At 48.0% G+C, this 14,193-nt stretch overlaps 2 protein-coding genes across 6 annotated transcripts in view; both read right to left on the minus strand.

Moving 5' to 3' along the window:
- Nucleotides 1-714: 714 nt before the first annotated feature.
- PEX19 (peroxisomal biogenesis factor 19) lies at nucleotides 715-7,025 on the minus strand. Of its 2 annotated transcripts, none has more exons than XM_021681910.1 (8): nucleotides 6,933-7,025; nucleotides 5,412-5,521; nucleotides 4,834-4,999; nucleotides 4,318-4,403; nucleotides 3,480-3,641; nucleotides 2,519-2,695; nucleotides 2,243-2,287; nucleotides 715-2,079 (listed from the first exon to the last, which is right to left on the minus strand). In XM_021681910.1, exons 1-8 carry the CDS (start codon nucleotides 7,000-7,002, stop codon nucleotides 1,996-1,998), a joined length of 900 nt encoding a protein of 299 aa, XP_021537585.1. In that variant the 5' UTR covers nucleotides 7,003-7,025; the 3' UTR covers nucleotides 715-1,995. The 2 variants fall into 2 exon arrangements, with proteins under 2 accessions (XP_021537585.1, XP_044772216.1); XM_044916281.1 differs by having other exon boundaries at nucleotides 2,243-2,281; nucleotides 6,933-7,008.
- A 3,213-nt stretch (nucleotides 7,026-10,238) lies between these two features.
- Nucleotides 10,239-14,193, minus strand: part of COPA (COPI coat complex subunit alpha) — a 43,562-nt gene continuing 39,607 nt past the window's right edge. For 3 of the 4 annotated variants that reach the window (XM_021682060.1, XM_044915884.1, XM_044915883.1), the window contains 8 exons: nucleotides 14,032-14,109; nucleotides 13,793-13,861; nucleotides 13,097-13,233; nucleotides 12,668-12,854; nucleotides 12,471-12,581; nucleotides 11,986-12,147; nucleotides 11,156-11,350; nucleotides 10,239-10,891 (listed from right to left, as the gene is read on the minus strand). In XM_021682060.1, the coding sequence (XP_021537735.1) occupies nucleotides 10,832-10,891; nucleotides 11,156-11,350; nucleotides 11,986-12,147; nucleotides 12,471-12,581; nucleotides 12,668-12,854; nucleotides 13,097-13,233; nucleotides 13,793-13,861; nucleotides 14,032-14,109 (999 nt within the window). In that variant the 3' untranslated portion in view covers nucleotides 10,239-10,831. The remainder of the gene's footprint in view (nucleotides 10,892-11,155; nucleotides 11,351-11,985; nucleotides 12,148-12,470; nucleotides 12,582-12,667; nucleotides 12,855-13,096; nucleotides 13,234-13,792; nucleotides 13,862-14,031; nucleotides 14,110-14,193) is intronic. The other variant, XM_044915885.1, reaches the window with a different exon arrangement.

Below are 14,193 nucleotides of genomic sequence, written 5' to 3' on the forward strand. Positions count from 1 at the left end.
TCCTCTCTATCCTCGTCCAGCTTTTGGCCGGAGCTAGATGAGAGAATTTTGGCCCTTCAGGCCCTGTGACCATCATCACAAGTCCGCCTGCACTGTTCCCACCTCCTGCAGCTCTACAGTAGAGGAGTCTCGGATTCAGACTGGGGCTCTGCCCATACTCTGATAAGGTACAGTAGCTGGATGTTCCCAAACAGCCTGAGGCCCTCAGAGCACTTCCTTCCTTGTCAACACCACAGAACATGTAGGATCATTTTAAGGGGTGAAAAGCTTAACCCAAGGGAAGTGGCATGTCAGGAACGCAAAGTGACTCAGATGCTGAATGTACCCTTGCTCTGTGCCCCATCTTCTGAGTGCGGAAATGGGACAGCCAGCTGGCCTGACCAGAGTACCCACCAACACATGGCAGCCAAGGTCCATGGATGCATTGGTTCCCAAAGAGAGGTGCAAGGTCAACTCGAAAAAAAACAGTAATTAAAAAAAAAATGTTGGGGCGCCTGGGTGGCTCAGTCGTTAGCGGCTGCCTTCGGCTCAGGTCATGATCCCAGGGTCCTGGGATCGAGCCCCGCATCGGGCTCCCTGCTCGGCGGGAAGCCTGCTTCTCCCTCTCCCACTCCCCCTGCTTGTGTTCCCTCTCTCGCTCTCTCTCTGTCAAATACATAAATAAAATCTTAAAAAAAAAAAAAACACATTAACATTACTAACAATAATAAGAATGTCAAATGTTAGGGTACAGTACCAATTGAAGGGTTTCCCAGATTGAAACACCCAGAGAGAATGAGGCAAGATGGCCAGTCTCCTTTGCCAAGTGAGGTGCAGACCGAGCTGGGGAAAGGGGGTGGTGGTAGAATCCAACACTGCAATGTTATGCAGAACTAGTATGCAAACATTCCTCACACTGCAGCTTACAGAAGGTGAGGAAGATCAAAGACCTGAATGAAAAACAGGCCACACTCCTCAATCAGAATATTTATTAGTCAAGAAAAAGGACCCAGGCTGCACCCCACTCCCATTCCCAAGACACCTGCTTAATCAAGGGACAGGATTCAAAGAAATCGGAGGTCTCAAATAAGCCAGAACGTATCTGGGGAAGAACAGTCATTCATTTCCTAGGCCTGACACTGTAATTATATGTGTTTTCCAGGGAGAGGGGCCAATCAGAGTGGTGGATGGCCCAGATGAGGGGAAATAGGATGGCCCTTCTTTGTCACAGCTTGGGTTCAGAGAAGGGTTGGAATTAACAGGTATTTAAAAAGAGAGATGAAGAGGGACAGGGGGTGCAGGAAGGTCAAGGGCTGGTTTCACCCACATCACACAGCATTGTATAAAGAACCAAGGTAACAACTTTAGTTCTCAGGCTGGAACAGAGAGTTGAAAGCTCAGCACCTCGAGAGAGGAGAATCCCAGGGCTTCTCTTTCAACCCTACTGTCATTAGATGCAAAAGGCCCCACTTCCTTTTCCTTCACAGAATTCACAACTGTCTGTCTAAAGGCAGGAGGACGTGGTGACAGACCTAGAGAACCAGCCCGGGCTGTTTCTCCCCATTCATTCCCAAAGGCCCTGCCCAAAAGAACTAGAGAAATACAGAGTCCCAGGACTCTGTCTCTGCTCCCCAGGTCCAAGAGGGAGTAGAGACAAGGCACAAAGACCCTGGATGCAAAAGTGAACATCTGTGTGGCCATATATAACATTATTTGGCAGGGAAGAAAGTGCATGCCCCACAAGGGATGCCTTCCTTCACCTGGAAGGTAGCTGGGCCTTTGCTAGTAGCAGAAACCACGTGGATAGGGCTCACAGAACCAGCCTGCACAATAGGCCATGTTTCTAGAAAGATAAGAGTAAAAGCCTCAGCTGGTATGGCACAATCTCAGCTGGGACGACAGAGGGCAGTGGGCAGACTGCTCGTGCAGACGACACTCCTGCCTCAGTTCCCAGTGGTTCTGCTGACTCCAGATGCTCCCCATGGCTGGGAATCAGGGACAGACACGTGTTGTGTTTCACATGATCAGACACTGTTCGCCATTGGCACCTGGTGGGCCCGACAGATTGAGGGCATCCAGGTCAAAGTTGAGGCCAGGAGGCTGGAGAAGAGATGGAGGAACTGAGATTACTGCTCTTACCTCACGTGAGAGCTTTTGAAGGGGCTTCCCCTGTAGCCACAGTGATCGCTTCATGTGCAATCATTAAAGATTACAGAATTCCAGAAACCTGGGACTCACATTCAAATCTAGAAGATATACTCACCATCTCCCCAGCCAGTTCTTTTGGAGGATGGCCCAAATCCTGTAGCTGGAAAATAAGAGGAACTTGAGAAAGAGAAAATCCTAGAAAACAATATAGCAGCCCAAGAAGAATCTGAGCCATGGTCTCTCTCCTGTCTTCTGGGGACCAGGCTATGGGACCTCTCTTGTGCTTCCTCCTCCGCCTGGGTTTGGCAGTGTGGCATTCTTCCCAGATACCTCCTCCACCGAACACCCAAAGAGACAGCACCAGGGGGCAGACAGCAAGAGGAGGCCTTACCTGCTGCATAAGATCCAGCACTAACTCAAAACGAGCCTTCTGAGTGGCCTCACTGTCTGTGGGGCTCTCTGCCTCAAACTGCTCACATATCTTGCCCATGACACTATGTTGTTCCTGATATTTTTCAAACTGCTCTGGAGGAAGAGACTCCCGGTGACTCTGCAACCATTCTGGATACTAAGAAAAGACAGAATGGGTGGGGAAGAATTAATGAACAATGGATAGGAAAGGCAATTAAATATGAAAAACAATAGAATATGAAGGGAAAGGGGAGGACACAGAGGAAAGAAAAACTGAAGAAGTGAGTTCAGCGTAGGAAGTGGCACTGACTCCAACCCCATCACCTGGCTATGCTAGCACGGATGGTCACCAGAGGATGGCGCACTTCTTCTGTGAAGGGCTACATGGTAATATTTTAGCCCTTATGGGCCGTATGTGATCTGTCACATAGCCTTTCTTTCTTCTGTTTTGACTTTACAACCTTCAACAATTCTTAGCTTGAGAGTTGGCTCTGGTCCACCCAGACCTTGGCCTGCTGACTCCTGGTCTAACTACTCACTTCACACTTGACCACATGTTGGACTGTGTCACTGAAACGCTTCTATTCCTGTATTCTGTAGGCTCTCTGACAGCAGGAACCATCTTTTACACTACTCTTAAACTATTCATAGCATAAAACAAGCAAAAGAAAGGGCTGGTCAGATAGCAGCCCCAAAACAGTTTACAGAAACCAGAGCTGAAGGACTTCCCCTTCTACCTTCAACATCTTCAGTGTGGTACCTTTATTCCCAGAGACATAGCTCCTCCCCAGCCCTCCTGCTCCAAATACACAAAGGAGAAAAGACTGGATGGCTTGTGCACTCAAGTTACTCTCTAGCTCTGTAGGCTCTAAGCAAAGTAGCCCACAGGGGTTGACACAACAGAAAACAAGGAGGAAAAGCAGAAATGTAAGTTCACAAACCTTTTCAGTAATCTCTTTCAGTGATGGGTACAGCACATCCTTGGACAGGAGGTTCTGCATGATGCTCTGCATAATGGGGAGAATGTTCCCTTCCCCATCCCCTTCATCCATGCCCAGCCCTTCCATGGCCTTGGTCAGTTCCTCCTCTGACATGCCTGAGTTCTAGAAAGGACAGAAAGGAGGTAAGCAAATACAGATGGTCCCTGACTTAGGACCACTTTTCAACTTTATGATGGTGTGAAAGGGATGCACATTCAGTAGAAACCGTACTTCAAATCTTGAATTTGGATCTTTTCCCAGGCTAGTGATATGCAGATGATACTCTCTTGTAATGCTAGGCAGTGGCCATGGCTCCCAGGCAGCCACGTGATCACCAGGGTCAACAACTGATGCACTGACAACCATTCCATCCCCTTATAACCACTGTTTTTCACTTTCAGCACAGCATTCAATAAATTACATGAGATACTCAACACCTTATTAGAAAATAAGCTTTGTGGTGGATGAATTTGCCCAACTGTAGGCTCACGTAAGTGTCCTAAATGTGTTTAAGGTAGGCGAGGCTAAGCTGTGATGGTAAGTAGGGTAGGTATATTAAATGCATTTTCAACTTATGATAGTTCCAACTTATGATGGGTTTATCAAGGTGTAACCCCATCGTAAGTTGAGGAAGATCTGTATATTGCCTTCTTGGAATGCTTATCACCCTTTCAGGTGGGAAAGAACTATTTAAACTTGCCTGCAGCAAAATAGTGTGGCTACCAAATAGTGTGTTTTTTGAGACTCTGCTGCTGATGTGCCTGAGAGGTCCCTCATGGCCCCTACCCCTTTCCCTCACCTGAAGATCAGTGGCATTTTTGGCGAGTCCACTTAGTGTCTCCTTCAGGCAAGACGTAAATTCTTGTTGGGAGGTTGCGTCACTGCCTAAGGAAGATCAAGAAAGCCAAGGTCTTTAGGTTTCATCTGTCTGCTTACCCAGACTGACCTGGTTATCAGCTTGGATATGGAACATTTACTAGCGGATCACTAGCACTCCAAATCTCTGAATCCTCTGTGGTTATCTTCATAGCCATTTTCACGAATCTACAGGAACTGTGTATCAGTTTGTTCTCCGTGATGACACCCACAACACTGTGACCTTTAAAAGGTCAGTTTTTAATAATCTTTTCAATGATTTTTCAGCCTCATCCCTTTCATTAAGCCATGTTCCTATCCTCTTCCCATCTCCTGGCCCCGACCCATGGCAGTGATATAAGGAGCGCTATCAGCTTTACCAAGAGTTCTAGTGTTCTCAGGCAACAAAGATGACAGAAGTTTGTTCAGATAGTTCCAGCCCTCGGGGCCTCCTCCTCACCCACTCTCCCAGCAGCTTCTGAGAGCTTCTGGAACTGCTCCACCAGGTGGGGCTCTTCCTCAGCCAACTCCTTCATCGCCTTCTCGAACTCCGCAGTGGCTTGGGAAGCCAGCTCGCTGTCGAACAGTTCCTGGAAAAACTTCTCTTGGGAGGCAAAGAGGGCATCCTGCAGGGAATAGGTGACCAAAATGCATCTCTTACTTGGCAACTCTGACAAAAGCCACAGGCAGTGGCTCTGGGAAATGCAGTGCTTCCCTCCTGCCCATCTCCACTGGCCATTCTAACTCCTCTCTTAAGAACAGTAAGAAAGGCATCTGACCACTGCGGAAAGGGTATGGCGTGGCATTCCCAAACCAACCATTTAAACCTGCTCTTTTTTCAAAGAACTTCCTCGAGATCCCACCACTCCATCATCAAAAGTCCCTGTTTACCAGGACTGAGGCCTGAAAGAGCACTCAGCAGTGTAAGGCCAAGGCCTCCTCCCCCCAGTCCACTCCAACCCGCAGGGGCTTGCCCCACCTCTGCTCAGAGATGCATGCCCATCCCCTCCCCCTCCCCTAAGAGGGCGGAATTTATACTTTGGCAGTGTCTCCTGGCGATCTCTTCTGGGGCCCCGAAGCATCAGGGGCCGTGGTGGTAGGAGGGGGTGCTGGGGAGGGTTTGGCCTTATCGAAATCATCAAGAGCACCTTCAGAGACAAGAGACATAGTGTGTGTGTTGGGGGATGGATGAGGATGCAAGGCTGGGGTCAGGGGAGGGTAGTTCTGGGCAAAGCATTAAGAGAACAATCTTTCAAAGTGCCAACTTTTCTAAATTTTTTTTTGAGTCTCCCTCTCCTGGCCCACCCCTCAATAAGCTTCCCACTTCTCTCCTCATCACCCAATTTATGTGATCAAAGGAGAAGAAATCCCTTAAGATGGAAGAGGCATCTCTCTCAGAGCTGGGAGGAGAGAGTTAAAAGTTCTGCAAAGACCTCTCCGTCTACACAGTGCCTTCCTTGCCACATCTAATGGGTCCCCAGAAATCCCACACAAATATCCAACAGGAGCAGAGAGCACAGATGTCCTTAAACCCCTGAACTCACTCTGGAGCCCTCAAGGGAATAATTTTTGGCAAGAAAGCAGAAGCCACGTGATGTTCCACCCAGCTTCCCATGGGTCCTAGCACTAGCACAAACTGAGGGAGAGCACGCTGCACTCCCTGGAGAGCACTGAACTCTCTTCTCTTTCCTCAGATTCAGCCCTCCCGTGGCAAAGCTCCTAGAGCTCCCTCTGGCCTCCTCCTCTCTGTAGCTAATGATGTGCCAATCCACACAGAGTCACTTGGCATTCCTCACCGTTTCTGCTCATCTTTCCGTCAGCCCACATCTCTGTGACTGGGCAAGAGACAAAACATATTCACCGCTGCCCTGAAAAACCTGAGTCCTCACCACCATTCTGCCTGCCAGGCCTGGGGGAGGGCATGGCCCACTGCGGGCAAGCAACCAACAGAGGAGCGGAGGACAGGGCTAAGGAAGAAAGAACATTCAGCCTCTTTCAGGAGGGTGAACCGTCTCCGCCCAGAACCGTAGAAGGGAGCTGGCTTGAGCTCTGACATGGTGAAAGAACTGGAACAGGGCCTGCTGAGGAAAAGGTGAAAGGCCTGGCGAAAGACGAGTGAGGAGAGGACAGCGCACAGACGGCCGCGCCACGGGCTTGTCGACACTTAAAGCAAGCAGTCCGTGAGCGTCGGGGTCTCTGGCCACGAAGGACCGAATGCAGCTGCTGGCGGGAAGGAAGTCAGGTCCGAGAACTTGCTCACGTAGAGCAACGGGAGGTCGGGGTCGGATCGGGAATCGCCGTCCGGTGGGTTACCGTTTCCCCTCCGGCCCGGAAATCAACGGTCTGACACGCTCAGGGGCCCCAGATGGGCTCCTTAGCTCCCGCCGCGGAGGAGAGGGTGACCCAGAGATTTTCTTCGGAGTCGCAGGCAGATCCTCCGCCCCCGGCCAACCTTTGGAAAGCCTCTCCCGCTCCGCCCCCAATATCTCAGGTTCAGTTTACCGTCGAATGAGCCCTTACAACCGCCCCCGTCGGGTCTCTCCCTTTACCAGCTCTTACTTTCCAGGAGCTCTTCCAATTCCCGGTCAGCGTCGGCCCCAGCACCACAGTCCTCCTCAGCGGCGGCCATCTTGCTCTCTCCGGCTTGCCGTAGGAGGCGGGTCTCCGCGGCGCCTGCGCCCCGCCCCGCCCCTTCCCCTCGTGCAACCAATAGCAGTACTGGTCGGTGCGGAGCCGCCATTTTTAAAGGGACAGGAAACGGAGTTTTTTTGGTCTTGTTTTGGGTTTTGGCGGGGGGGGGGGGGGTTGCTTTTTTTCCCCCTCTCTCTCTTTTCTCCCTTCTGGCCAGGAACCGGTGAACTAACGGAGTGGAACTTACTGTCTTACTGTTAACTTCTGCCAGGTTACTTAGTAGCCTAGCTTCCTTTATTTCACCTTCTCGCATTATCCAGAGAAGTAACCGTTTCCTCGTTTTCCTCAACACTTCACACTCTCTGGCATGCGATATATTTTACTTCCCTGGTTTCCTGTCTCCCCGCCGCCGCCGCCGCCGCCTAGAATTTAAACACCACGCCGGCAAAGATTTCCGAGTGTTGCCTTCACTGCTGGGTTCTCAGCTCCTGGGCTGGGCCTGCGGTGGGTAGGCGCTCGCTGGCGGCTCTTTGCCCGCCCAGACCCCGACAAGGCACACTTCTCGGTGGGGTCTAGCGGCTCTCTCACCCCCTGTTCCCCATCAGGACTGCCAGGACTGAAGGACACAGGCCTAGGAACTTAGAACCCAGTGTCAGCTGAAGCAATTCAGGCAGAAAAAGCCAGTCTGGGGCCGTGGACCGAGCCAGGGGACAATTCACATGTAGTAGTGACAGACCTGCCTTCCCTGAACGACCTCCTTTTCTCCAGACGGAACCCAACCTCCAATCCAGAGAAGCTGGGGGAGGAGGCACGGATAGAGACAACTCTACACATCCCTTCCCTCCTCTTCACATGGGCCAGAACTGCCTCAGACGCAAGCCGACTTTAGCACTTAGAGGGCATCCACTGTTTAGGATCCTGTGCTGGGCACAAGAGAGGAAGAGGGCCAAGTCAGGACCAGCCCCTGCTGCCTGGGGATTAGGCTGGAGGTAGGATCAGACAGACACGCAGCAAGTATGGTACAAGGTAAAGCTCCTAAAAGAAGGATAGAGTGCGATGGAGCTTAAAGGGAGAAATCACATCTAAATGAAGTCACTTCACAGCTTTCATCCTCGGCTTCCTGAACACACACGAGTTCTGTGTCAAGCACCAGCTTAGGTACCTTACTCTTTCCTTCAGATTCTTAAAATCATCACCTGTGCAAAACCTACTGTATTGTTCCAGGCACAAGTGGTGTGACTCAGGAGAAAACATTCTGAACTGAAAGTCAGCTGACTGAAGTCCCAGTCCCAGTTCTGTAACTACTTTTGTTCAAAACCCTTCACCACTCAAGGCCTCAGACTGCAACTATGTAACATTATAGTTCCTTCAATTCTAAACTTCTATAATGGAAACCCCCTCTGATTAACCCCTTTCTCCCCAACACCTGTAACAGAATCTATTCCAGGCTTCCTCATTCAACTCCAAACCACTTACATGCCTATCTCTATTCTGACTATCGTTCTATCAAGCACATTACAGGTATTTCTATTGGCTTTATATTAATGTGGTAACAAGCATGTTAATAAGGAAAATAAGGAGGTAACTGAGAGAACATGGAGTTGAAAACAAGCATGATTCTTCCTTTGCATCATTTCTTAAACTTGCTTCTGCTTTTTTCTTCTTACTAGTGATATTCCTGAAACTTCATCTTCACATTTATTCACCTCCTGCCTTTCTAATGTATAGTTCACACTGTTGCAAAATAATATTTTACAGCATTTTTTTAAAGTGGGCTCCACGCTTAGAGCCCAACACTGCACTTGAACTCATGATCCTGAGATCGAGACCTGAGCTGAGATGGAGTTGACGTTTAACTGACTGAGCCACCCAGGTGCCCCTACAGCGTTTTCTGTATATCTCTCTTGCTTAAGGACTTAATGGCTCTCCACTGTTTATTGACCAACTTCAAATTCTTGCCTGATATTCACAATTATTTTATATATATCCATTTTGTTTCCCTAATAACATGAGCTTCAGGAAGCACGGATTGTCCTTTTTTTTTTTATATCCCCCAGTTCAGAATAAAGTTTATGTTTAAATGCAAAGTTAGTAAACTTAGAAAAATAATTTTTTTTGCCAAAATTTATCACCAACTTGCCTATGTTTACAGAAAGAATGTTGACAACTTGAGAGAGTATCATCAAAGTAGTATGCAAGTTTTTGAGAAGGCAGGCTTTGTCTGTGGATATTAAGTTTAAGCGAGCAGCTCTTAAAGCTAAAAAAAATATCAAGGCCTGTGCTCTCTGATGCAGGAATTCCATCTCGAGGAGTTTGTCCTACAGATACACTTCCCCAAACTGTACAATGTGTGTTCAAGTTATTCATTGCAGCATTTTTTATAACAAAGATTGAGAACAATCTAAATACCCATCAGGAAAGAAGGTAACTTACATAAACTAAATCATTCAATGGTACACTATGCAGAGAAGTAAAAGAAGGGAAGCTAACATACGATGTAGAAAAATATCTTAAATGCGGTATACATGATAAAACAAGGTGCAAACTCATTTAGCAGCATGCTTCATGTATGTGTAGCAGGGGAATCTGCTTGTGTACACACAAACCGCTGACGCACACAAGGACGCCAAGAGTGGCTACTTATTTGAGGGAAGGTGACAGGAACTGGGTAGCTGAGGAAAAGAGTGGAAGAAAGATGTCACAGAATAGCTTTTTACTTTTACTGAGTTTTGAACTACATGAATGTATTGTTTATTGAAAACATGAGTTTAAAATGAAAAAAAGTACAAACTGTAATCACAGGCAAAGGATGTCACTCTATCCAATGTAGTCTTAGCACATGACAAGCAAACTGTGTTGCCAATAGAACCACTGTAACATATATAACGTACTACTAATTAATTTTATACATGTGGCTTACCTGTAAAATATCTAGAACAGAGACAGGTACATGGTAGGTGCTCAGTAAGTACTGGCTATAACTAGGAAAAGGGGGTAAGGTTGCCGTCGTCAGTAATGGAACAGGGGAGCTAAACTTGCTTTCTACATTCTCACAGTTTAATAGATGAACAGTATATGCTTTTTTTTTTTAAAGACAATGGGCATTTCTTACTTACAAAAGTAAGTAATTCTAAGTAAGTAATTTTAATTACAAAATTAAAAAAAAAAGCTATCTGCTTTGGTGAGGCAGCTACATGGAGTACGAACAGGAGGGTGTCCAGGAAACAAATGGGGTCACAAAACTCATAGAAATTTACTTTATTAAGGGTGAGAAACAAAACACAAGAACAATGGCTATAAAGAACAAATCAATAAAAGGTGATGTGTATTTTTGGAAAACCAGTTTCTTCTCAGACTTTAAGTTTCTGGGCACACACAGAAGGTACCTGCCTGGGAGTTTAAATGTCCAAGGAAAATGGGGGATGGCTAAGAGTTTGCTGTGGCTGAGTAAAAGATGGGCTCTTATTTATTACACCCTGCTTCTGTCCAAAAGAAGATACAAAGAGGGTGGGGAGGGAAAGGATGAATATTAAAGGAATTCAGTAAGCACATGCGCATCCTGAGTTTTCATTTGTTCCTTGAACGATCTAAGCTGGGACGACAAGGCCAACTGCGACCACAAGTGTAGTCACCCTTGAGATGAGAAATAGTCAAATGTAGATGTTCTGATTCGCCATAGAAGAAGAGAAAGTGACACGACGTCTTAGGGCAGGAAAGCTAAATGTCAATAATTTGAAGGGTAGTTGAGGAAAAAGGAGCTAGAAGGACAAAGAGACTGATTCTCCGGAGGAATTATGGTGATTGACCTGCACACACCAGAGGGGGCCTTAGCGGAACTGCAGAGGACTGATCCTTAAACCAATGACGTCTTTGCCAATCTCTGTCACCTGTGGAAAAGGAAACAGAGGAAAAAATTAGGGATTTGTGAGGGTGAAAAGCCCAGAGAGGTTACTCCCTCCACTCTTCAGGGAGGACAGAAGTGTACGTTGTTCATGTTGTTAATGTCTGTCACTGATCTGTTTATTGATTGTTTACAGTATCACTGCCTCAAGGAGCTACAGGCAAATACAGGAGAAAAAAGGACCAACATGCTTCCTTCTCTTTCCTCTTCCCTCAATATCCTGGATGCATTTCTAGAGAATAGTACTTACTGTAGTGACCTTGCAGATTTGACCCTTGAACTCAGGGGAATAGCAGGCCCCACTGAGCGGACATTTCTCTACAGGCTTTCCCCGGTAGATGGGCCGATAGGAGGCAGCACAGATGTCAAAAGGGTTGTGCATGTCGTAATTGAGCTGGTAGGCATCTGTGGGGTTCTTCTCACAAGCAGACAGAATTTTGCGGGTCTGAGGGAGGGAAGGAATATTTTATTTAAGAGGACCAAAAACTGCAAACCAGAACTCAAATGATCTCAGCACCACTGTTTATAGTTTCTTTGATTCAAGATGCAATTGTACTGAGTGAAATCAGAATACGTCCTCCGTACAGGACATATGTGAAGGGGTCACAGTTACCGTTCCTGCTGTATCAGGATCTCCCCTTCTCAATAGCAAAGTGGTTCCATGGATCTAGACCCATATTCCTCCGCCAAGTCTGGGAATTATCAGGGTCAGGACTCAAAGGGTTAAGACTGGCTTCGACTGCCCGAGAGGAATGCTTCTAGAGAATACAAGTAGCAGCTCGTGTGTGTGCAGGTTAGCAGTGGTGGTAATGGGTAGCAGAGCTTAGGCACAGGAAGACTAGAGCTATTCTAGGGAGTAGGTCCCTCTTACACCTGCACCACGGCCAAATGAGTTAGAAGTTCCCTTTCCCGGAACAAAAGGAGGCACCCACGCCACTAAGTAAAGAGGATGGCGTTCTGTTGGGTCCTTTTGTTGAATGTTGTTTTTCAGTGCTTTGTTTCAGAGGCAAGGGCCTTGGTCGTCTACTCCCTCCATGTAAGCGATCTGATTCCTTTACGCTTACAGGAGTTCCCATCTACCTGTTGAGCCACCTCCGGCTTGGGCCCAAGTTCCAACAGGCGCCGAGCAAAGGTGGCAGCTGTCTTAAAGTTCTTGAGCTTGAAGAAGAGGTTGAGGGCCGTCCGCAGCACCAGGATCATGTGCACAGGCTGCAGGTTTGAGTGGGTGAAATAGGCTGCCATCTGGTGGACAGAAGGAGGGACACATGCCCCGCTGATGCTACAGCCAACACAGATCATTTATAGGCGGCTGCAGGGGCATTAATCACCACACAAAGCAAACAAAAACAGGACTGATTATACAGCAGAGGGATCTTCTGCCCCCTGGGGATGGAGGACTGACGGAATGAAGAAGGGCAGAAAAATACACCCTCTCCTCACAGAAGTGGGCCCAAATATCTCTTACTCCCCAGACTGCAATCTGGGTTGAGAAGTCCAGAATTCAGATCTGCTGGTGGGGGAGGGGGAGGACACCTCTGTGCTGCGCAGAGGCCCAGAGACAGTACCTCGCAGATGCGCTTCTGCTGATCCAGAGTCTCTTTGGGCAGCTTCTTCCTTTCTATCTCCATGGACAAACCCACAATGTACTCACGGCAGATGGTGATGAGCTGCTGGGCCTGCAGAGAGGGGCGAAGCAAGGTCACGGTGCAGAGGCAAGGATGTGGGGGTGCCCAGGACTACAACAAGCAGCTGCCCCTCCTACCTCTGCAATCTCCTGTTTATTGTCCACAACGAGAAGAGGCACACTGAGCAAGATGGAGCGGAATTTTTCCACAGCCTCCTCAAACTTGCCAACAGTGGTGAGCTGGTAGCAGAGCTGCAGCCGCTGAATGAGGTCATTAAGCTTCAGGCCCACCGCTGGTACACCGTTCTTCAGCCCTGCATCCTTCCTGGACGTTTGGAAAAGTAGGAAGAAGAAAGGAGAATCGGGACTCCACCAGACTCAACGGGGGAAACAGGAAGGGGAACTGGGTGCAGATGTATAAACCAAGCCTCATGCAGTGTCAAGCCGAAGTTCTCTTCCTACTAGGAAACCTCAGCTCTGGGACAAGGGTTAACTGTCCCCCAGGCTACCATCTGAAATACCTACCCCAAGCTGGAAGAGACACAAGTCAGGAGCAAGGGGCCTTACCAATTGCGATTAGGATAGCCGTACATGGAGGGCAGGCAGGGCAGGGCCTGATAGGTGGTACGGCCGCGGGCATAGGTCTGTAGGAACAGTTGCTTATAGGGGCCAAACTGGGTCACCCCCACTTGGTCGTGAAGGAGCTGGAATACAGGAGGAAAGAAACACAAAAACTGTGACCCTGCCACTGAAAAACCAGCTGACCCTGGGCAAGGTACTTCTCTGTACTTGTTTCCTCATCAGTAAATCACACTTAATTATAGGACCTACCGCATTTAATAATACCTATAAAGCATTTAGGATAGTGCCGGATACACAGTCAACACTGAGGAAATGTTCGTGGTTGTTGCATTTGTAGTTACTGTTACTGCCATCATAATATATGGTTTAGCGTTCAAAACACACACCTGTTCGTGAAGGGGCGCTGACTTCACTGATGTGAGCCACAAAGCAGACTATACATGGGGGGGGGAGGTGGCTGGTAGGATCCACCTGAAGAGATTACTAAGCCAAATGGAAAGCACTAAGAGGAAGGCCTTATGAGGCAAGTTTCCTTAGGCAAGACCAGGGTTTCCACGATAAAGACACACCTCTGCCCTTGTGGATGGGTTAATTTCCATTTGGTTAAGATGAGTCAACCTTCTCCCTGGGGACCCTGAACGAGGAACACTCAACAAGAGCCAACGTTACTCTAAGACTTACCCGCATGGCTGTTTCAAAAGAGCCTGCCAGGATGTGATCAACTGGAAGCTGAGAGTTATTGCACCAGATCTAACAAGAAACAGAAAACCCAAGCCAAGTAAAACTTTGCCCTTTCTCCTCCCAAACTATCCTACTCTGTATCTAGAGCAGAAAAGTATTAGCCACTCATTATACATTAAGCCAGTGTAGCCAGCTCAGAACCAAAAGTCATGCCCATAGGGCTGTGTTTCTCTACTTACCTGAGTTGGGCTGGTTCCCTTGGTGGGGGGCACAAAGAACCCATCCTCAGCACCCCCAGCTGCCCCAGGGGGTATATCCTAGAAGAAAAACAGGTCAGTCATTTTGTAAGCCATTCAAGCACTTTGTGCTGATCAATCTAAACACAGCCCTTTACCTTGTTC

This window comes from Neomonachus schauinslandi, chromosome 6 (assembly GCF_002201575.2).
Source record: "Neomonachus schauinslandi chromosome 6, ASM220157v2, whole genome shotgun sequence".
Lineage (NCBI taxonomy): Eukaryota > Metazoa > Chordata > Mammalia > Carnivora > Phocidae > Neomonachus > Neomonachus schauinslandi.